General features: G+C 60.3%; 1 protein-coding gene across 3 annotated transcripts; it reads right to left on the bottom strand.

Moving 5' to 3' along the window:
- Window positions 1-746: 746 nt before the first annotated feature.
- PLXDC1 (plexin domain containing 1) lies at window positions 747-19180 on the bottom strand. Of its 3 annotated transcripts, none has more exons than XM_066981408.1 (14): window positions 19002-19180; window positions 17815-17963; window positions 15005-15148; window positions 14587-14656; window positions 14357-14479; window positions 13947-14065; window positions 13639-13738; window positions 11980-12168; window positions 10982-11063; window positions 8911-8971; window positions 7871-8006; window positions 6187-6222; window positions 5613-5773; window positions 747-4469 (listed from the first exon to the last, which is right to left on the bottom strand). In XM_066981408.1, exons 1-14 carry the CDS (start codon window positions 19054-19056, stop codon window positions 4350-4352), a joined length of 1545 nt encoding a protein of 514 aa, XP_066837509.1. In that variant the 5' UTR covers window positions 19057-19180; the 3' UTR covers window positions 747-4349. The 3 variants fall into 3 exon arrangements, with proteins under 3 accessions (XP_066837509.1, XP_066837511.1, XP_066837510.1); XM_066981410.1 differs by having other exon boundaries at window positions 11980-12075; XM_066981409.1 differs by lacking the exon at window positions 747-4469 and adding an exon at window positions 4478-4525.
- Between the last annotated feature and the right edge of the window lie 1414 nt (window positions 19181-20594).

The raw sequence follows: 20594 nt of genomic DNA, 5'->3' as shown, positions 1-20594 counted from the left end.
TCTGGCTGCATGTCTATAACGGGGCTTGTGCTCACCTCTGGTAGGCGATGGGAAGCAGGATCAAGGCGCTGCCGCTTCTGTGCTGCCTGCATGTTCCTGCACAATGCAGCATTTCACCAGGTACGTGTATGGGAAGGGTCGCCAGTGGGCCCCTGCTCCAGCTCTGCCCTTATCAAGGTGCAATACAGCTGGAAGTGGTGCTACCAAAGCCCCCACTGGAATTAATCTTTTGATATCCATAGCTAAGTGCAAGAGGGGCCTTTTCCTACAGCTCATAACCTCCTCTCAGGTACTTCGTTGTGCTGACCTGTTCATACCTCTACTGTACCATAGTGAAGGGAGCCTACAGCTGCAGGTGATGCCCAGCAGCCTCAGACAACAACTTTACAGGAACGTGCGCACACGGAATAATTTGGGACTCGGGCAGAGAGCCAAAGACTTAGCTGCTGTCAGAAAGCTGAATGGAAAAAACAAATTTCATTGTTCAAACTGAAAAGCCTGCTAAAATTCTAAATAAGCCAAACAGATAAAATTAGAAGAAAATTATGGTCTTGCTTCAAGCCTCAATTGCATTAGTTTTTATCCTAGATCTGTCCTGGGAACACCTCCTGATAAGATGTGTTATTACTGAGCCAGCAAACGATGTCTTTTAAAAAGATCTTTGCGCTCTTACAGCGGCTGTTAAAAGCATACAAGGTGAAAATAATCCCCACTGTGCTTAGAAATTTGCAGAACATGACCAGTAATCCTTTGCACTTTTTATTTCGAAAACAAAGCAGTCCAAAAAGGAAGATTTATTTTTAATAATAAGACTCTATTCCATGCAGATTATCCATAGTAAATACATTGCATTAAAAGACAGTTAAAGTGCCTTTAGTCCCCCCAAACAGTCCAACTGTGCTGTAAATTCAAGTATGTGGAAAGTAGGCCTTTAGTTAGTAGGAGAGTATTTTTTGATCTGGGTCCTGCTCCCACTGATGCCAAAAACATGGGGGGTCTGGCCCCAGCTCTAGTGGGAGCAGGAGCAAGACCGTGGTTTGTGCCGAAGCCCCCGTTGTGTTTTCCCAGCTGCTGAGCAGCCGAGGACCCCCCCACGACGTCGCTTTCTGCCCGATGACAGCAGTTGCCTTGCACAGGCTGCGAGGGCACCGTGCTTGGGAAGACGAGTGAGGGGGGTAGCAGGTGCTTGTGTTTGGCACCCCTTGGAACCAGCTGAGCGAGGGACTGAGCACGGCTGACAGCCCCAGCCCACGACAGAGCTATAAAACAGACAGGTCTGTATACACGTGTACGTTACAGTCCGCTCTGAAGCTCCAGTACTGGGAGCCTTGGAATCCAGAGGAACGCCTTGGGATACAGCTGGAGAAGCCCTGTGAGTAAAAGCAAAACCAAAACCTTTTTATGTCGTAGTTGTCATCATCACGTTCCTGCTTCGGCACTCGAGACTAGCAAGATTAACCCGCATCCTGAAGTCGGAGCTGCGCAGGTAGGTGAGGAGTTGTGATCTGGATGTGCTTGGCTTGGTGCTGCTCTCCTGTTTCCTTTGACATGAGAGCAGCTCTTGGTGATGTAAGGACATTTGTTTCTCTTTCTTCTAGGCCTCAGCAACATTGCAATTGGGTTTTCTGGAATTTAATAGACCGCCTCTTCAACTACAAGGACATGAGCACAGAAAATGCAGAAGAGGTTGTTCCCAGCTGACCTCATGAGAGGTAGGAGAGATGATTATTTTCCTTCGTCCTCGAGACACAAGTGCCTTGCTTCTCCAGGGCAGGCAGTGGGAGCCGAGCACTGCCCAGTTACACAGCCTGGACTGGGGGATCCAGACCTTCAGCTTGGGGCATGACTGTGGGCACTAACCTCATCTGGGGATCAATGGGAGCTGCTAACGCCGTACCTGACAATACCCCGAACCATGCTCCTCAGGAGAAGCTAGAACAAACGTCTACTGCACAACTACAGAATACAGAGGATCCTGCTTTGTTTTGTTTCTTTGCGTAAAGGCAAAAAAAAAAAAAAAAAAGGGAAAAAAAAAAGCCTTTCTGACTCCAAATTTGGCATCTGTCCTGTGGTATACTTTATGCATCTCAGCCGTTTCTGTGCTAGGGCACTTGGATGTTGTTTTTCTCCACCTGAGGATCTGATCCTCTTTTGAATTCTTTTAAGATTCTGGCTGTAGTAACGCAGCAGTGATTTATACAGCTCAATTGCACTCTATTTAAAGTCTGTTTTCTTTTCATTTGCAGCATTTCAGACTTGCTGGATGTTACCTAGCATTTCTAGGGGCTGTAGAGGAAGAGGAGTACCTAAAAATCTTGCTGTTATTCTGTATGCATGTCAAGAAAAAGAGGAAAATCAAGGCCATTTTTTGAAAAGATTAAGATCCAGTAAAAAGTCCTTGCCAGCTTATAACTGTTTCAAAGATCAGATCCGGGGCAAAAAAACTAGATGACAGCGTTCCTTTGAGTTCCTCAGGGAAACAGGGAAAAAAAACAACTTTCCAGCTGAAAGCTTTATTTGGGAATAAGGTTTATCTTCAAAATACATCTAAGGAGAGACTGTCTGGGTCATAACAGCTTGGCACGGCTCGGTCTGACTTACCCTGTTAGAGCATTTTGGTGCCTTTATGCCATAATAAGATGCAGCAAAAGTCTCCCTAGTGGCTACACATGAGGAAGTATAATCTGGGGTCTAAATGCCACAAAGCATCCATATTTATCTTTAATGGCTATATAAATTCAGCAGATGAGAAGGAAGACATTAATTAGACAGACCATGCCTTTGGCAGTAATCACCACCAGTGACAGCTGAACCAGCCAGTGGATAAAATATGCACCAAAGATGATATCAGAATAAATAACTGAGGAGCAAGAGGGGAGGGGAAAAAAAAAAAGAAAAGCCCATACAACCAACACCTTTTTTTTTGGTGGGGGAAATTAAACTTTACCTGACACTGGACTTTGGACTCTGCCTTTTTCATACCACCTTTCCTCAGTTTAGGGACGAATCCTGCTATGGCTGGTGGCTGTGGAAGTGGGATAAGCATTTCTGCAGATTAGTCTGGGATTTGATTGCACAGAAGGAGCAGAACAACCCTGAGAGGTCTGGTGTTGAAGCCCTTAGGTAGGGTCAGATTCTGGAATCACAGTATCGGTACCAATGCAGACCAGGGCCTATCACAGACACAATACGAAATAAAAATAAAAAAATCCACTGACTCAAGGCTCTGAATACTATGATGCTAACAAGGCATTTTCCAGATTTTCAATGTATCAAGGCATGTAAGGCCTTTGTGTTTTATTTATGGGACGCTCCTATGAAGGAGGGTTTACCTCGGGATGTAGCCCATGGGAGCACACAGCTTTTGCTCGGGCTCTGTCCCCATCCTCTGCCTTTAAAACCTACCCCACTCCTGCTGGATTAGCAGCTGTGCTGTGAAGATATGTCTTGAAGAAATCTAAGATATTTTTTTCGCTCTCTGAGTCCTTTAGGGTAAAGTTTGTAGTTAGTAATTGCGGAAACTAATTGGAAGCGAGAAAGTGCATCAGAGCCACGGGCTCATGAACATCCTGAAGGTGAATCCTCAGCGGGGTTTTTGCTTTTAAAATACATCGGGTTTCCCTTTCTGCCGGAGCAGGGGGAAGCAGCTGTTACTGGGACGGGAGAGGAGGGCAGGGAATGGAAGCCATGGAGGCGCGGAGTCGGGATGAAGATGAAGCCAGGAGGCTTCTCAGCCCTGAAGACAAAATTAATCGCTGCCTGCCCCAAAAAAAAAAAAAAGAAGGGAAAGGAGAAAGGGAGGGAGCTGGGGGAGAGGGGAAGGGACAGAGGTGAGCCCTGGCGAGCCAACCTTACAGCCCTGCAGCCGCCACCGTCGCCGTCCCAGCCTCACCTCGCCGCGTGCCAGCAGAGCCGGGGGGGCAGCACGCGGCCCCGGGGGAAAACTGGGGGCTCTGCCGAGATGTGGCCCACATCAAGGGTCCTGGTGGAGGAGCAGAGAGGTCAGCCCCACACAGGTGGGGAAAACCCAACCAGGAGACAAAAACCGGAGCCAAGCTAAAAATTGGGCCGCGCTCTTTTCTACTGACACGTGAAGGGCTTCGGAGCCGGGCTGCAGGCAGAGCCCAGCGTCCCGCCACTGCCACCGCTTCAGGCTCTGCTGTCCTGTGAGGAATCCCAGCAGGTCCCATCCTCACATCGCCCCGGCTCCTTCCTTTCACGCTCCACTCGGTCGCTTTCCTCTACTTTGCTCTTTCTTTTCCAGGAGGGGAAAGACTTTGCGGTAACAGAGGACCCCCAAGGCGTGGGACGTGGCGGTCAGAGGCGCGGGGAGGGGGGGGAAGCAGCGCTCAGCACTGCTCTGCCTCCACGAAGCCCTCCTTCTCGTGGCCGGCTGCCTCCACCTCGGCGTACGTGGCGTGGCTGCCGTGGTTGCGGAACTTCATGGCCGGCCAGCGGTGCGGCCGCCGCTGCGGGCAGAAACAAGGAGCCGTCAGGAGCTGCGAGGCGGCCGTTCGCGCCGGGCCTGCTGCAAAGGGGGCAGCTCAGCCCGGAATAATGCTGGCTTTGTGGAAGCTCAGCTTTTTATTAACAAAAGAAGAATCGCTTTGTGCTTTCAAGAGCGCATTACGACGCAGCGGTCACGCTGAGCTGACCCACTGGTAGGGCTGAGATGGGGAGTGGGTGGAAGGGGAAACTTGAAGGAAAAGCTCACTTCAGCCCCAGAACAAGGGGGCTGGGGATGCCAAGAGCTGGCTGTGTGAGCACAAACACATCCCCCCCGTGCTTCCCCTCCACCAGCAGCACGGGGACAGCAGCGCTGCCCAGTCTCAGCCGGGTGCTGCGAGGAAAAAATGCACCAAACACTGCCAGGTGCTCGGGTACTGAGCTGGTAAAGGGCAGGGAGACTGAGCCTGCAGAGCCTGGCCCTTCCGAGGACACAGCCGGAGGGAAGAGAAGGGCTCGAGGACAGAGCCGGCGAGCAGTGAGAGGCTGAGGGCCACGTGCTGCTCCCTCCCTCCGCAGCAGCTCCTGTGCCAGGATTCAGCCCACTGCTGCCTGCCTCGGGAGCCTGCACCAAGCGCTCGCCTGGCTTTTAGCAGCAGATGGAGACTGTCGGACCCCCCCCCCATCCTTCCGAGAATTAAATTCTTCCATTTAGAGCCTTCACGCCACCGCTCACACGGTAGCTGATGGCATGACATCTATCAGCAAAGTCTGACAATTTTAGTCAACAAAATCCAGCTGGGCAATTCAAGAGGCAGCGATCGCCGTTAAGTCACGGCTCCAACCAAGGCCCCCACGTACAACTGCTTGTGGAGGGAGGCAGGTGGGAATGTCTAACGTTGTATGGGGAGAAAAGGCAATGTGTGAAAGGGAGGGTATGAAGGAGTGCAAAATAAAACAGCGTGGGAGGGAGGGAGCCTAAGTTTAAAGCATCATCAGCTGGAAGTTGGGAGATTGGCTGGGACTGCAGGGCCACAGAAAGAAACTTGGATGGGAGAGCTATCCAAGTTTCTCTCTCCTCTCCTCTCCTCCTGCCCGCCTCTGGAAGGGCAGGATTGGTGCTGATGGCAAAGAGCAAACCGGCCGGGGAAAGGTTCTCTGCTCACCTCAATGAAGAACAGGGCGGCGTTCGAGGTGGGGTGGCTGTTGATGTAAATCCCAGCGAGGATAATGGCTGCGATGAGCAACACGGCCAGGACGATCCCCACGATCGTGCCGGTGTGAACCGGGGCGCCTGCGTCCTTGGCTGGGAGGCTGCTTCCCACACCTGCAAAAAGAATCCACGTTTTTGTATTTGAAGGACATGTTCTGTATTTGAGTTTTACAGCGCTCTTTGGCACAACTGTTTGACTCTGTTCATGTAAAAAAAAATGCAAAGAAAGGCAGTCGCATGGGAAGAGCAAACTCATCATCGTGGTGCGCCTGGCAGGACTGAGAAAGTGGGAGAAGCAAAAAGAGCATCAGGGCAAAACAGCTAGGCCCCAACCTTCGCGTTTCACAGCCTGAAACGGTATTAAGGTAAGGACAATGGGATTCTTATCTTGATTACATCGTTACAATCTCACTTTCGCCTGTCCACCCAGCTGGCTGATCATAACTCTCCTCTGCATTTGATGTCAGTATAACCTGTTCCCACCTGGAGCAGAGTGGGAGCAGCTGAAGAGGAAATCGGGGCCTTACCTTCGCTCCCTGCATACTGATTGAGCTTTGTGTCATCTGAAAGAAAGCAACAGCAAAGAAGTTAAGAGCCTTCTGAAATAGTCTCCGTGCTTCCCACCCTCTTTTATCCCTCTGTAACAGGGATGCTGCCAGCACACACCTCTTGGCACAGTGTTTACACAGCAATTACACATTTACTTAGTTTTCAGCCTCGGAATATGATGGAAGGGAAAGGCACCCAGAGAAAAAAACACAATGGTGTAAGCACGTGCCTCGTGGTTTATCTTCCTTCACAAAGGTGGCACCTGGAGCACAAACATCTGAGGAAAACAGTCTTTATGTGTCTTTAACAGTCTTTAGTAGCCTAAATATGCTTGGTGTGCAAGGCAGAATAGTCAGGGATGACTTCACGTTCAGACGACAGCATTTGCTGTGCCGTGCTGCCAGTACAGCCCCAATAAATCACGGGGACGTTGCTCTGTGGACGCCTTCCATGGGGGGCCCAAAATCCAATTATTTTCTTTCCTTTTTTTTTTTTTTTTAAAAAAAAAAATCTCACTCTGGAAGCACCAGGATGTGCTTGTACAAGGCTTTGGGTCTTGGTGCTCCCCACCACTGTGCCCTCGAGAGTCCAGCCGAAGCCCTGAGCCAGAACCATTGCCACCGGGCTCACGCTGGGCTCGGCCACGAGGCACCACCACGAGCATCCCCAGCACGCAGGGACACGGCTGGGCTGGCCTCGAGGGAGGACCCACGCCTGGGCTGGCCTCGAGGGGTGGACCCACGCCTCCACTTGGCTTCTGCCTTCGCCGCGCTGCTCCAGATAAAGTTCGCTGCCTGGTGCAGCTGGCTGTTTGTTTCCTTCCAAGATTACAAATTAACTTCATGCTTGACTACGTCACAGAAAGCCTCTTGTTCTTTTTCCAAGAATTGGCGATGAGTTGGGAAATAATCTCCGTGGTGGTGTCGCACTCCCCCTTCCTTTAATTGCTCCTTTCAAAGTCAACTCCGTCAGCCAGGCGCTCCGTTCCCCCTGCCAGCTCCTTCCCATCGCTGAAGGACAATTACTAATGTTCCTTTCTATTTATTCTAATTAGCAGTTTGCGTTAGGGACTATTAAGCAACGAAATTGAAGCGATACCTGCCGCTAGTACCCGAGGAGCGAGCCCTGCGCTAATAGGATTATCAAGCTTCAGAACAGGGGTGTCCCGGGGGGAGGACGGGGCTTTATTTGGAGCCTTCCTATGCTGGGACGAGCACCGCTCGTGAGCAGAGGGCAATCACACGTCTCTGCTGTGTTTCTGCCAGGCTGACAGCTCTGCCAGCCCTGAGCAAGAACCAAGCACATCAGAAACGTGAGCCCCCGCATGCAGCATTAACCTCCGTTACGGTGCTGGGAGCCCGACCACCAGGGGCTTATGCTTTGGTCTGTCGCCTCCTCAGACCTCGACGAAGCACAAAAAGGCAGCGATGCACCTGTAACGCTGCACCGGGGGATGCCCCGTCCCTTTTCCCGTCGGGGTCTCACCTCCTGGGCTGCTCCTTCCCTCTCCCACTGCCACCAGCACCCACCTCTGCCCCCCTGCTCGGACGGACACCTCCGTAGGGGACTTGGGTGGACATGGCCTGGCTTTACGAGGTCTGGAACGGAGGTCCCTGGGGATGGGGTGTCCGTGCCGCAGGGGTTGGCCCCATCGCCCCGTACCTTCCGTAGTGAGGCCGTCAACGAAGAGCGAGGAGGTGGAGGCGGCGACGTCCTCCTCCAGCGGCGAGAGCGAGCTGCTGGGGGGAGCTGAGTAGTGGTCGTCCTCTGCCAAATCCTCGCAGCTCTTCTCATCAGACTGAAAAGGAAACGGAGCGGCTGGTGGCCCTAGAAATCCTCCAGCACGAGCACCAGGGTGCCAGCAGTAAGGTCTGGGCTTCCCGGCCTGAGGGCTGGTTGGGCTTCGGATACTGGCATGGGACAAGGGGACGTGGTGCGGGGTGCCAGAACTGGAGGGGAAGGGGCTGGAGAACAGGAGGAAGAGTTTGGGGACCACTGAGTTAGGGGATGACAATGGCAAGGTCCCACGGTCTGACCTCCTCGCATCCCAGGACATGGGTGTCGGGCTGCTGACCTCCCTTTCCCTCGCTCAACCCTCTCGGTAAACAGGGAACAAAGATGAGTTTTCAGCAGGGGAAAAAAAGGCAAACCAAAACAACAAAGCACCAAAGCAGAAACAGATGTTGTGTTCGAGCTGATCTCGCTGAGACAAAGAAACGAGTTCATCCAACGTGGAGGCAGTTGTGCTAACAAGGACAGAAAAAAAATAAAAAAAATCCCAAGGACTGATTTCTTCATGCTTCAGAGTGAGCAAGAGTCCCACTGCAGAAGGCGAAGAAAAACCATCCCGGAGCACTCTGGCTGCACCAGGCGTTATCCTGGGGGGGGGGGTCTCTGAGCACCCAGTACCAACCAGCAAGGCGAGGACTGGTGCTGGTGTGGCTGGGCCATCTTTTAGCTGCCCCAGAGGAGCAGGGAGGAGATGTCCCTACTGATACCCCCATGGGTAGGGAGGAGATGTCCCTACTGATGCCCTGCTGTAACAGGAACAGCTACGTCTCTAACGGGATACCCCATCTGTTCCAGAACAGCACGGGGCAAGTGGAGCCGAGAGCCCGTTGCCAGAGCAGGGACGCGGCCGCGGTGCTGCCTGTGGCTCAGCACCGCTCCCAGCGCCTGGCAGCAGCCGGTCCCTGCCTTACCTGCTGGCCGCAGCCGTAGGACAGCCACTCCTCGCGGTATCGGTCGAACCCGCTGGAACACCTGCGGCGAGAAGCGGGGTTAACGCGGGGCAGGGACCCCGCAGGCAGCAACGTGCAGGGTGCTGACGGCCCCTGAGCTGCCCAGGAACCCCGAACGCTACCCCGACGGGCACTGCCTGCAGGTACAGACAAACGGCAGAGGAGCGGAAAGATGACACACACGCTGGTCTCCGAAGGCACGGACGGGGTTTCCAATACAGCTGTGCTGGAAGGGCCCAAATGTTCCTCTTTACAGAGGTGGAAAATGGTCAGCGCTTCTTCTCCAAGGAAAACAGAGAAGCAGAGGAATAGGAAAAATATATAGACTGAGTTTGAGTTTCCATTCCCTGGACTCTGTGCCAGGGCAAGGTCAAGATCTCCATGATTTTATTTTATTTTTTTCTCAACAACATCTGCACAGGAAAAGCACATTAAAGAAATTATAACTGACACTGGGAAAACACCAGCTACAGAAACAGAGGAACTGAAGCAGTACGCTGACCTTTGGAAAGCCTCTGGGGACTACCAAAACACGAAACACGGGCTCAGCTCGTACAAGCAGCAATTTTCCCAACTACCAACCAAGAAAAGAGGAGAAGCCACAAAGAACTTCAGGTCCCGCTGAGTCGCTGAGCGCTTTTGTGGCAGAGTTCCTGTGACAACTGGGGGCTCAGCATGAGCAAAATGCAAACTGTACCGCCCAGAAGAGAGCTGCAAGGATGCTGGGGGGTTAAAACACTGAGTTGGACTCGGGGTGCGAGTCCAAACCCTAGAAGCCACCCTCCCAGCTTCCCTGGAAAGATTGCGTTGGCTCTGCAAAACCAGCCCGGTTGAAAGCCAACACGATAGGAGTGGACTTGCTCTAGCTTGCAATTTCCAGCACATGTAAGCCCTTGCCATCCGAGCTTTCCATTTGTAACCTAAGCTCTCGGGGACCGAGCTGCCTACGTGCGGTTACAGCTGCAGCACGCGCGGATTTGGGGCAAAGCACCGAGGCGTCACCGCGCTGTAGGTGATGAGAGCAAACACAAGCGACAGCAGCCTGGATTTGAGAAGATCAGGCTTGTGAATGCTGTCAGTTTGAAACAAGCAGAGTGATAAAGTGCTCGAACGCTGGGGTTTCAGCCCAAACCAGACCCAGACCAAGCCGCTGCATCCCGGGCCTGGGTTCGTGACCAGAGCCACCTCTGCTTTCAGGCATCCCTCAGCGGCGAGGGCACAACATCCTCTACCAGTGGGGCAACTGTCACCGAAAAATGATCGACCCCTGGCTCTGGGGATGCTCCAGCCTGTGCTGACTGATGGGGTAACCTCTGCGATGCCTGCGGACCGTCCCTGTCCCCGCTGCCCTGTCCCTGCCCGGTGCGTCGCAGGAATCGCCAGCGAGCGCAGCCCGGGGAGGCTGCGGAGAGGAGGGGGCGGCGCGGGGCGAGCCGAAGATGTGTGTTACTGGGTCCCCTCCCCTGCCGCCAGCTCTACATAACCGGGTCTGCAAAACCTCATTAAACGCTCTCTGCTGGAGCTGAAGGAGAGCAGGGCACGGGCTGGCTTCAGCGCTGGGACTGCAGCACACTGGCATCCCCAGCACAGCCAGTGTTCCCAGTACAACCAGCGTCCCCGTCCTCGATGTCCGTGATCCCCTGCTCTCCTTGCATGCCCCAGCCCGAGCCAGGGCCGGTTTCCCCCATCCAAAAATCTCCCTGACAAAAGCCTCGGCCTTACTTCTCGCCCCAACTTGTTCAGCTTCTGCATCAAAGCGCTGGGACCAGGAACGCCAGCCCCGGGAAGTGTCTCCTCCTAATTGCTTTGCTTGCAACCTGAGATCAGGCCGCCACTTTATCACGGGCTGTGACACAGTGAGAGCAGCGCTCTAATGAAAAAAAAGGAAAACCACTTTAAAAAAGAAAAAAGAAAAAAAAGCCAGCAGCAGCAATAGAGGCATCGCAGGAGCTCAGCCCTGGAGTGACACTTGCTCTCCCAGCTACACAAGCGTTAGCGAGAGGAGAGGTGGGAAGGGACTCGTCCACGCTACCTCTGCAGGACGTGGCACCAGCTGCAGTTGAAGGTCAGCTCCGAGGTCACGCACATTTCACAGCTCTGATGCTGGAGACAAGCTGCAAAGGAGAGAGGAGAGATGAACCAGCAAGGCGCCGGCACCTGCCCGGGGCACTTCGTTTTGGGAGAGCCGGCGATGGAGGCAGAACGCCAGCAGCTCCCATCCCAAAAGGCAGCAGTGCCCCTTTCCCACGGGGACGCCTGCCCCTGCCTCCCTTCTGACCTCGATAAGGCAAAAAATTAACACCCCCTCCCCGAAGAAAACCTTGAGACCAGGCCTGCTAACCCCGTGGCTCCTCTGAAGACATTGCTCTCATCTGCCCTGGCTGCCAGGGGGAACAAAATAGCAAGCCTGAAGGAAACAAAAATAAAACTGCAGAATGCTTATTTATGATCTGCTCTGCAGGAGCCCTGCCTGCTGTTAAAGTTGCCATAAAATACCCTGGGGGGGCTGTTTGGATGCACAGCCTCGGTATCCTCGTGACGGATTTACTCCCTGCTCTGTATTTACGGACCGCATGACGACTTTCCCTCGTGAGCGTGGATCCTTGGCTTTGAACACTAAAAATGGATCTGGTTAGCGGGATGCTCAACAGATTTCACCAGAGTATTGACTGTGGGGGCGTGGAAACTGCCTCGTGGCCAGGCCTGAGGGGAGGCAGCATCCAGCAGAAGTGCCTGCAGCGTGCGGGGCAAAGAGCAGGAACTTCAGCAGCCGGGCAGGTGGAAGGAGCCACCCATGCTCCCTGCACTATTTTTGCTCTTTTGCTCTTTCTTTTTGCAAGAAGTGTGTTTGCAGCTCAGCCCCTGGCCCTGCTGGCTCCTGCAAACAGCACAACTGCAGGCACATGCCCAGGACCAGCGCAGGATGGGCCCCGTGCCCACCAAGGGATGGAGATTCGGGGATGGTTGCAGCAGGACGGGCTGCCCTTGAGAGGGGAAAACGAGGAACTGAAGGCCCCCCCCCCGACTTACTGGGCAGCGGGGTGAACTCCACGGCCGACATGCTGGTGATCCTGCTGGTGTCCAGCTCCACGCGGTGGTACTCGTAGATGGTCCGGCGGCGGGACTCTGAAAGGCGGCGGCTGCGCGTGAGGCTGGGCACGGCCCCACGGCGCTGCCCCACGCAGGAATCCCGGCACTGGGGGCTCTGCCGGCTGCCAGCTGAAATCAAATGGGACGCAGGACAGGACAGCGGTGGCTGCCAGGCTGCAGGGGCAGGAGGCGTTGGGGTTGGGGCACGGATCTCCTCTTCCCAAGGAGGAGCTCGGAGCTCTCGGCCCCCTCTCCCTGACCAGAGGATGCCGAGGTGGACGTGGACCAGCCCTGCGTCGCCCCGAGCAAGCAGGGAGCTGCACAGCACATTGCTTGGCGGTGACTCACGGGCCCGCCAGCCTCCCCCGGAGCTCCTCGGTGCTCTGCAGCCTCCACTTCCCCCCTCTCCCTCGCACCTTGCCCCCTTCCTTCTCTTTCCCCGCTCTCCTGGGAGCCGGAGGGGTCTCTCCCGGGCTCAGGGTTCCCCCACGCATCTGCTGCTAATGCCCGTGGTGACACCACGACGGTGCCCTGGCTCCGTGCCGCAGGGGGGCTGAGCAGAAGCGCCCCTCCAGCACAGCCACGGCTCCTCGGCTCTGCTCCTGGGGACCGGCAGGCGAGCAGGACAAGGCGCTCTTCCCCCAAATCCCATTGCCTTCAAGCCTCGTTTCTTCACCTCGCGATGTTTTTCTCATCCAGCCCCTGCATTTCCCCGCAGGCGGGAGGAGCGGGCAGGGGTCCGCGAGACCCCGGGCACAGGGAGCAGGAGCAGGGGGGCAGTCCGGTGGGGAGGGGGCACCAACCCTCTGGGCTGAGGCTTTTACACCAAGTAGTGAACGGGTAACAAACGAGGGCCAGATGGCAGGCGCCATAAATAACGAGCAGAAGCAGCCGCACGGGTGCAGCTCGGGGAGGCAGGAGGAGCGTGGTCGGGGAGCCGAGAGGCTGAAGCTGCCTTTGCGTCCTGCTCACGCTGTGCCTGGAGCTCACGTCACGCGTGGAACGAGCGTGTGGCCACACACGTGGTCCCCGTGTCCTGCTGGTGGTGGTGCAGGTCCCAACCCCACCTGCAGCACTGTGATCTGAGGCTGAGGACACCCCGGAGCCCCAGCGGTGCGGCTCCTCCGATCCTGCCCCCAGTGGCTCCCCGCAGCCCACCCCACCCACCCATCTCCATTCCCGTTTGCACCCGCTCTGCCCCTCATCGGCTGGAAACCAGGAAGCGATGCTCGGCTGCTGGCAGCGATTCTGAACGCTGCTCAAGAAGCCAGAAGCCCTTCTGCCTGCAGCACGTCCCTGGAGCGCGCAGGGTCCGTGGGCCGGGGCCACGAGCAGGGAAAGACCCCGGAGAGCTGCGCCCCATGGGAGACGCACGGGGGGCATGGACACGAGGGGTCCCCAAGCAGCCCCACGCACCTCCTCACGTCCCCACCGTGCCTGCGAGCAGCGCTGCTTTCCTTGTCTGTGCAAGTCCCCGAGGACGAGGGTGTCCCCGCTCCCTGCATGCCTGTCCCCTCGCAGCCGCGGTGTCGGGGACCCCCGGCACCCCGAGAGTGACCCCAACAGCCGCCTGCCCCCGTCCCCCCCACAGCGACTCACCGGGCACCTCGGGAGATGGGTTGAGGATCATGAAGGCGTCGGAGAGGCCGGCTTTCACGGGGTGCTGCGTGGCGCTGATCTGCAGGACGGGCACCGGGATCTGCAGGGGGGAGAGTGCGCGATGGAGCCCGGCCATGCTCTGGGCTGGGGCTGCTCCGCAGAGCCCCCGGCACCTCGGTGGCTCTGGGAACGCCCAGGCTCGGTGCACCGATGGTTCCCGGACCCGCGGGATCCCCACGGGGCCCTGCAGCTCCCCCCCCAGGCCCAGCCGGACCCCCGGGTCCCTCCGTGCCCTCCCCGCCTCTCACCTCCTTGTACCCGAAGACGATCCTCCCGGTGCTGTGCAGGGCGGCCTGGAAGGTGAAGCTGCCCATGTCCTCCTTGCCCTGCAGGTATACCTTGTCCCACTGCACCACAAACACCGTCCCTGGGGGCAGACCAGAGCAGGTCACCCTCTTGCCTCTCCTCACCCCGTGTCCCTGCAGCCCCGTTTACCGTCGTGTCCCTGCGAAGCTCCCCGACACCTCATCCCCATCCCCCGAGCACAGCCCCTGCTGAACACCCCAGCCGCCCCTACCCAAACCCACCGGGCGTCCCCAGGTACCAAACAGCCCCCGCTGCTCCATCCCCCTTCCCCACCCAGCTCCAGCCCCGTTATCGGGGTCCGAGAGCTGAGTTTCGCCCAGTTCCACGAGGAGGCGGCGGGACCAGCGCTCACCGTTGTCCAGGTACTGGACGGTGGAGTTGCGGGAGTAGCTGGGGTTGAAGTTGGCCATGAGGGGCGCCACGTACTGCGTGGCCGTGAGCATGCGGTGGATGACGTCCCCCATGAAGATGAACCCTGCGGGGGCAGAGGAGGGTGAAGCGGGCCGCGAGGTCGTAGCTCGAACCGGGGCTGTGTCCAGCCCCCGTCCCATGGGAACGCCGCGCCAGCCGCCCCCAGCTCACCTCCCGTGGCGATCGTCACCTGCCGCAGGAGGTGGCCGTAGAAGGGGAAGTCAAAGGAGAGGACGATTCTCTGCGGAGGAAAAGGGGGGTGAGAACGGCAGTCAGGTGGTGGAAAACCTTGGGGTGCAGGCACCGGGATGGGTTCATGCCCATCGGCATCGGCTCTGCCCTGCCTTGGAGCCGGTGCGTGGAGGGATGGGAGCGGGATGGGAGCAGGCACCCAGCACCCACGGCTCGCCCCCTTCCGCCCCCCAGGGCTGGCTCTGGGGAAAACCAAACGCTTCCCACGCCTTGGTCTGCACCAGGAGACGTGGAGGAGCTGCTGCCGCCCCCCCGGCGAGCTGCCCCCAGGGAAATCCCTGCTGGGAGAAGGGACCCCGGGGACAGCCCAGGCTGCGCCAGGTCCCGCGGGGCTCACCGAGGCCTGCCTGTGCGTGTTGGAGAGGATCCCGTGGATCTTCACGTGGCTCCTGTTGGCCGCTGCCATGTCCACCCACAGCCCCCGCAGGCGCGCATCCCCCGGGCCGTAGGTGCGGGACACGTAGTAGCTGTGGTTGTCCTCCTGCAGCGGGGGGGGGGACAGGGGACGGCGTCAGCGCGGCTGCTCCCCGGGGGGACACAAAACCCCCGGGCACAGCTCGGAGCCCTGAGCCCGGTGCAGCGCAGCGGTGACAGCAGCGCAGCGATTCCCCGCGGGAAGCCGGCACCGGGGGGTGCGGAGCGCCTGGGGAAGGAGCGGAGAGGAGCCACGAGCCCGGCTCATGGCAGGGAGCAGGGGCTGGCTGGCAGGAGAGGGGCCATGGCTCACGGGAGCCTTCAGCAGAGCAGATGCGGCCGTCCCGAGAAGAAAATACCTGGCGGGAAGTTGGAGCTGAAGCGACCACCGGGCGCAAAGCAAACAGATGAAGACGTCAAGGCCCGGAGGAAACGACCGACCTCGGTGCACGCAGCTGAGGGGCGGCGAGCACCTTCACCAAGCCCAGCCAGAGGGACCCCGGGGCTCCCGCTGTCTGCCCCACAGCTCCGGGGGGGCCGCAGCCCCCTGGGGACACAGCCGGGAGCCGCCACTTGTCAGGGCGGTGCGGTCGTGCCGGGGGGGGGTGGGTGGGAAGCATCCTCATTTTCCTTGGGAAAACTTTGCTCCGTGCCAGATGCTGGCACACCGCCGTGCTCGCCGCTCGTCCCCGCGTGCTGCCCTCGTGCTGCTCAGCCCCTTCCGACCCCAGCCCTCGCCCCCAGCACCCCCCCAGCCCACTCCCAGCTTCACAAACCCAGGCGCTGCAGGCAGGGAAGGAGACGTCAGCCCAAGAATTAATGGGTTGGAGGGGGAAAAAAAGAAGGAAAAGGCCCGGCCCTACACAGCCTTGTTATTTCCCAGCGCACCGCCGCAGGGTCTCTGGGGGTTGTAAGGAACAAAGTGGAAGTGCTATCAGAGAAGCCCCGTAACGTGCAATTTCTCTGCTTCAGCAGAAGTCAGGGAGAGCTGCTGCCCTCCTCTCCCTCCCGTAGGTCCTGGTTCCAGGGGAAGCTTCCCCAGCTCGTCCCTTACAGCAATCCAATGTTTTAGCCCCAGTTTCTGTCCCAGAGGGACGGACGCAGCCTGGGGAGCCCCTTTGGCACCGATGGGAAACTGAGGCACGGAGGAGCTGTGCCGGTACTGGCTCATCCCAGCACACGGCCCCGTGCAAAGGTTCTGGGGGCCCTGGGATGTGAGGACAGAGCGGTGCTGTCCCCAAAACCCCCACGCCCCCGCACCAAGCCTCGCCGCCCGCGGCCCCCGCGCCTGCCCAATGTGTTCCCAATAAACCGGGGGGGAAGGAGCCAGGATGGGAGCGCGGAGGAGCTGGCTGCCGAGCTCCTGAGCTCATCGCTGACTCACTGGGGTGTCCCAGCCTGTCACCTCGCGTTGCTTACAGGACTGGGAGAGGTTCGGACACACAAACAAGGGGCAGCGCAGCGCCGCGGGAGCGCACGGCTCCTGCGCCCCGAACCCGAAGCGTTTTGGGGGCGAGAGGCTCTCTGAAAGGGCTCCAGCAGCTGGGGCACAGAGAGAGGCAGGGACTGGCAGCGGAGCAGTGTCCCTGGCCTGGAACATGGCCCTGCTCTTGGGGCGGGTGCTGCTCGCCCCCCGACACCGCCAAGCCCCGGGAAATCGCTGCCTTCCCCTCACCGGGACCCACAAGCGCGGCCGCGCCCTCCCTGCGGCTTCCTGGCGCCCTTCGGTGCTGTGCTGTGGTTGGGCTGCTCGGGCTGGGATTTAAAAACACTTCCACATCGGGGATGTTCCTGGCTTCTGGCCCCTCTCCATCCCCAGCCCTGGTCAATGAGCGAGGCCGGGCGGGAGCTGGAGCGGAGCGGAGCCAGCCCGGGGCCCCCCAGCCCTGCAGCCACGCTCCCTGCGCCCCCCTCGCCCTGCGCCCCCCTCTCCCATCGCTTCTCTCGTCCTCGCAGCCCCTCAGAACAATTCCTCGCTCACCTTCCACCTCCTCCGCTGCTCTCCCTCTCTCCCCAGTCCCGCCGGGGTTTGCAGGGCCCCCGCAGAGCTCCCCGGGGGTCCCTTTACCAGGGGCTCAGTTCTGTTTTACCACCGTTTCTCTCCTGCACCACCTCCTCCGTGAACTAATCCCACTGAATCCACAGTCGGCTGCCAGCAGCAACCCCAGAACAAGTCACGAGTCACCAGAGCGGGGTCCTCATCCCACGGAAAGCGTCCCGCTCCGAGCCCATCGCAGCCTGGGGACCCCCGCATCCCCCCCCCACAAACAGCGGGGAGCTGACTGCGGGCCACGAGTTAGGCACAGCCGAGGGGCGAGAGCTGGGTGCCACCCCCCCAGCGGTGACACTGCTGCCACATAATTCCACCAGCAGCCGTAAAAAAGTGCGAGAGCCCCCCCCGGCCCTGCACAGCCCCTTGCAGCCCCCAGCAGCATCCCCGCTGCAACGTGGCACCGCAGCGAGCGGGGCGTCCCCGAGCTGCCCAGCCCAGGGCTGGCCCTTGGGTGCCCCCGGGGACCTGGCAGGGCTCAGAGCAGCCCCCAGGCACGGCCGCCTCCCCAGCAGGCTGTAATTACCCCCCCCCCCCGTGCTGCCAGGATCCAGCCCCACGCGTTAAATCAGGGCCAGCATCTCTGCCAGCTCCCTGCCCAGCCTGGAAATAGCTCGGGGCAGTGGCGGGGCCGGATCCTGCCTCGGGGGGGTGCAGGGGGCAGCGTCAGGTCCCCGACTCACCACGATCCGCGTCTCGTTGGCCGGCAGCGTGTCGATGGCCAGGCTGCGCCCCACCAGGTCCTGGCTGATGTGGGTCCCCTCCGGCCCCGCCGCGGGCTCCCCAGCTCCGAGCCGCCCTTCGCCCGCCGCGGGGCTCCCGGGGGGGCGTCCTGGGAGAGGAGGGGGGCACAAAGAAGGGTCAGCGTGGGGTCAGGCTGGTGCCAGCCCTGTCCCCCCCAGCAGGGCAGCTTCTGCCTGGTGGCACGAGCCCGGTGGCCCCAGCGAGCAGCACGGTGATGGGGACGCAGGGAAGGGCACCTTGGGTCAGGGGTGGCTACGGGGCACAGGGACGGGGGGGCCACGGGCAGGGGAGGACAAGGACGGGGGGGGCAAAAAGAGGCAAACCACCAACAGAGCTGCCCCCTGCCCGGCTCCCACCCTGCGCGCACCAGTGCTTGAGGGGGGGGCACCAGGGGGCTCCAGGCGCCCACCCCGGCAGCCCCTTCCCCAAGTCCCTGCCTGCTGCATCCCTGCCCCGGGGGGGCTGCCAAGGCCAGAACGTGGCGGGGGGGGATGAGGAAGCTGCTTGGGACCAGCTCTGGAGGCTCACGAGGTTTCCTGGCAGCTCCGCACGGCGTGGGCAGCGCCGCCGGCACGCGCTCGCCCACGGCGCGGGGACCCACGGCAGGGACAGAGCCGGGACGCGTGGGAGAGCAAAACCTCCCGTGGGGGACCAAAACCTCCCGTGGGGCCAGGAGCTGCTGCCCTGAGGGGGGGCTCGGGGCTGCCGGGGGCTCACTGCTGCCTAAATGAGCTCCCGGTGCCCCCCCCCCAGAGCCATCGCGCAGGGACCGTCCCCAACCCCTCCGGGAGGGGAAACTGAGGCAGGGGGGGCGCGGGGCGGACCCGGCGGGCAGGGGGGCTCCGGGGGTCGGGGGCGCGCTCGCCAGCCCCTTCCCCACGGGGGGGAGCCCCACGCCTCCACCGTGCCGCCGGTGCGGGGACATCACGGGCACGGGGTGGGAGGGGACACGGACACGCGTGGACCCCCGCGGCAGGCAGGGGGCTGCGGCACCGGGACGCGGCGCCCCCCCGCAGCCCACGGCCACGCGGGACCGCGGGCACGGAGCTCAGCCCCGCACCGCCTCCGGTTCCCCCCCACCCCGGAGCTCGTCCTCCCCCCGGCCGGGCACGCTCCCGGCCCCTACCTGCGCCCCGCGGGCCCGGCAGCAAGCAGAGCAGGATGAGGCCCCCCCAGCGCATCGCGGCCCCGGCTGTGCTGGGGGCTCAGCGCCCCGCCATGGGCCGCCACCCCCCCGAGCCGCCGGCACCCCCCCGAGCCGCCGCCGCCGGAGTCGGAGCCGGGAACCGGAGCCCGGGCAGGGGCCGGGGGTGGAGCCGGGGGTGGGGCCGGGGGTGGGCAGGGGGCCGGAGGCAGCGCCCGGCCCCGGGGGATGGAGCCGGGGGTGCCCCGGGGCAGGGCCGGGGGTGCCGCGGGGGGCTCCGGAGCCTCTCCCCGGCCCGGGGCTCCCGCAGCCGTCGGGGGGTCGGGGGGGAGCAGCGCGGGCAGGAGGGGAGAGGGGCTGCCCCCCCCCCCCCAAACACACACGGGGCGCACAGAGCTTGCACCCCGAGCAAGCACCCCAAACTGTGTGCACCCCAAACCACGCACCCCAAACCGCTCATGCACCCGAACCATTTGTGCACCCCAAACTGTGCATGCACCCCAAACTGTGTGCACACTCCAAACTGTGCACCCCAAACCGTGCGTGCACCCCAAGCTATGCGCACACCCCAAACCATGTGCACACCCCAAACTGTTCGTGCACCCCAAACCATGCACTCCAAGCTGTGTGCGCACCCCAAACCATTCGTGTGCCCCAAACCATGCGTGCACCCCAAACCGTGCACACACAGGCGGGCACCTGCACCCACGGGTGGGAGCGCGGCCTCCTGCACGTGCAGCACTTCGAGGCCCCTCGTGGCCTCCTCCAGCACCCGGCTTCCTCGTCCTCTCCGTGGCCCCGGTCCCGCAGCCCCTCGACACCGGCTGCCCCCTAAGGACCATCCTGGGGTGGTCTCGGGGCAGAGCCCCGCGCCCCCAGCCCCCCCATCGTGGCAGAGACGGATGTGGGTGACAGATGGCACCGGGCACGGCCTCCCCCTGCCGCAATTAAAAAATCAGCCAAGCAGGTGCCGCCCGTCCCGGTGCCCGTGCTCGTCCCCGGGGCATTTCTCCGCAGGGAAACATTTCTCCAGGGCCTGGGGGGGGGGGGGGGGGGGACACCAGCCCTGCAGGGTGGCACAGGTGGCACCGAGCCCACGAGTGCCACCACCCCGTCCCCACCGCAGGCAGCCCAGGGGCAGTGGCCTGGTGCTGGGGTGCTGGGGCTGAGCCCCCCCCCCCTTTGCTCATCTTCTCGCCCCCTCCCCAGCCTGTCCCAGCCCCAGGGGGGGTCCACGGCCCCCCAAAAGCAGCGCACGGGGCACGCACGGCCCGGCACGTGGCCAGCTGCCATCTAGTGACAAGCAGCAAGAGGACAACAAGCACAGCGATCGCAGCCGCTGTTTTGGGGGGCCCAGGTTCCCCCCCCCCCCCAGCCCTTGCCCCCTGCTCCCCCCCCCCGGCTGGGACCTGACCCCGATGGTCACGGTGCAAGGTACCAGGAGCGCACCCTCGGAACGCAGGGCTGGGTTTCCTTCCCAAGCCCCTGTTTTTCCCCCCTTTGCAGGAAAAATGATTCCTGGGGGGGTTGGGGGTTCCCCAGGAGGAACTGGGCTGGGGAAGCGGGGTCAGGGGC

The sequence above is a fragment of the Anser cygnoides genome, chromosome 22 (assembly GCF_040182565.1).
Source record: "Anser cygnoides isolate HZ-2024a breed goose chromosome 22, Taihu_goose_T2T_genome, whole genome shotgun sequence".
NCBI classification, from domain to species: domain Eukaryota; kingdom Metazoa; phylum Chordata; class Aves; order Anseriformes; family Anatidae; genus Anser; species Anser cygnoides.
Note: the sequence above shows the minus strand (reverse complement) of the source record. Positions and strands in the feature narration are given on the sequence as shown.

Coding starts and splice junctions, on each gene's coding strand:
- PLXDC1 (XM_066981408.1), bottom strand. CDS start 19,056: ATGCGCTGGGGGGGCCTCATCCTGCTCTGCTTGCTGCCGGGCCCGCGG. Junction 13,739..13,946: donor TCGTCTTCGGGTACAAGGAG/GTGAGAGGCGGG, acceptor TCCCCCCTGCAG/ATCCCGGTGCCCGTCCTGCA. Junction 8,972..10,981: donor TGGTGCCACGTCCTGCAGAG/GTAGCGTGGACG, acceptor TTCTCGCCGCAG/GTGTTCCAGCGGGTTCGACC.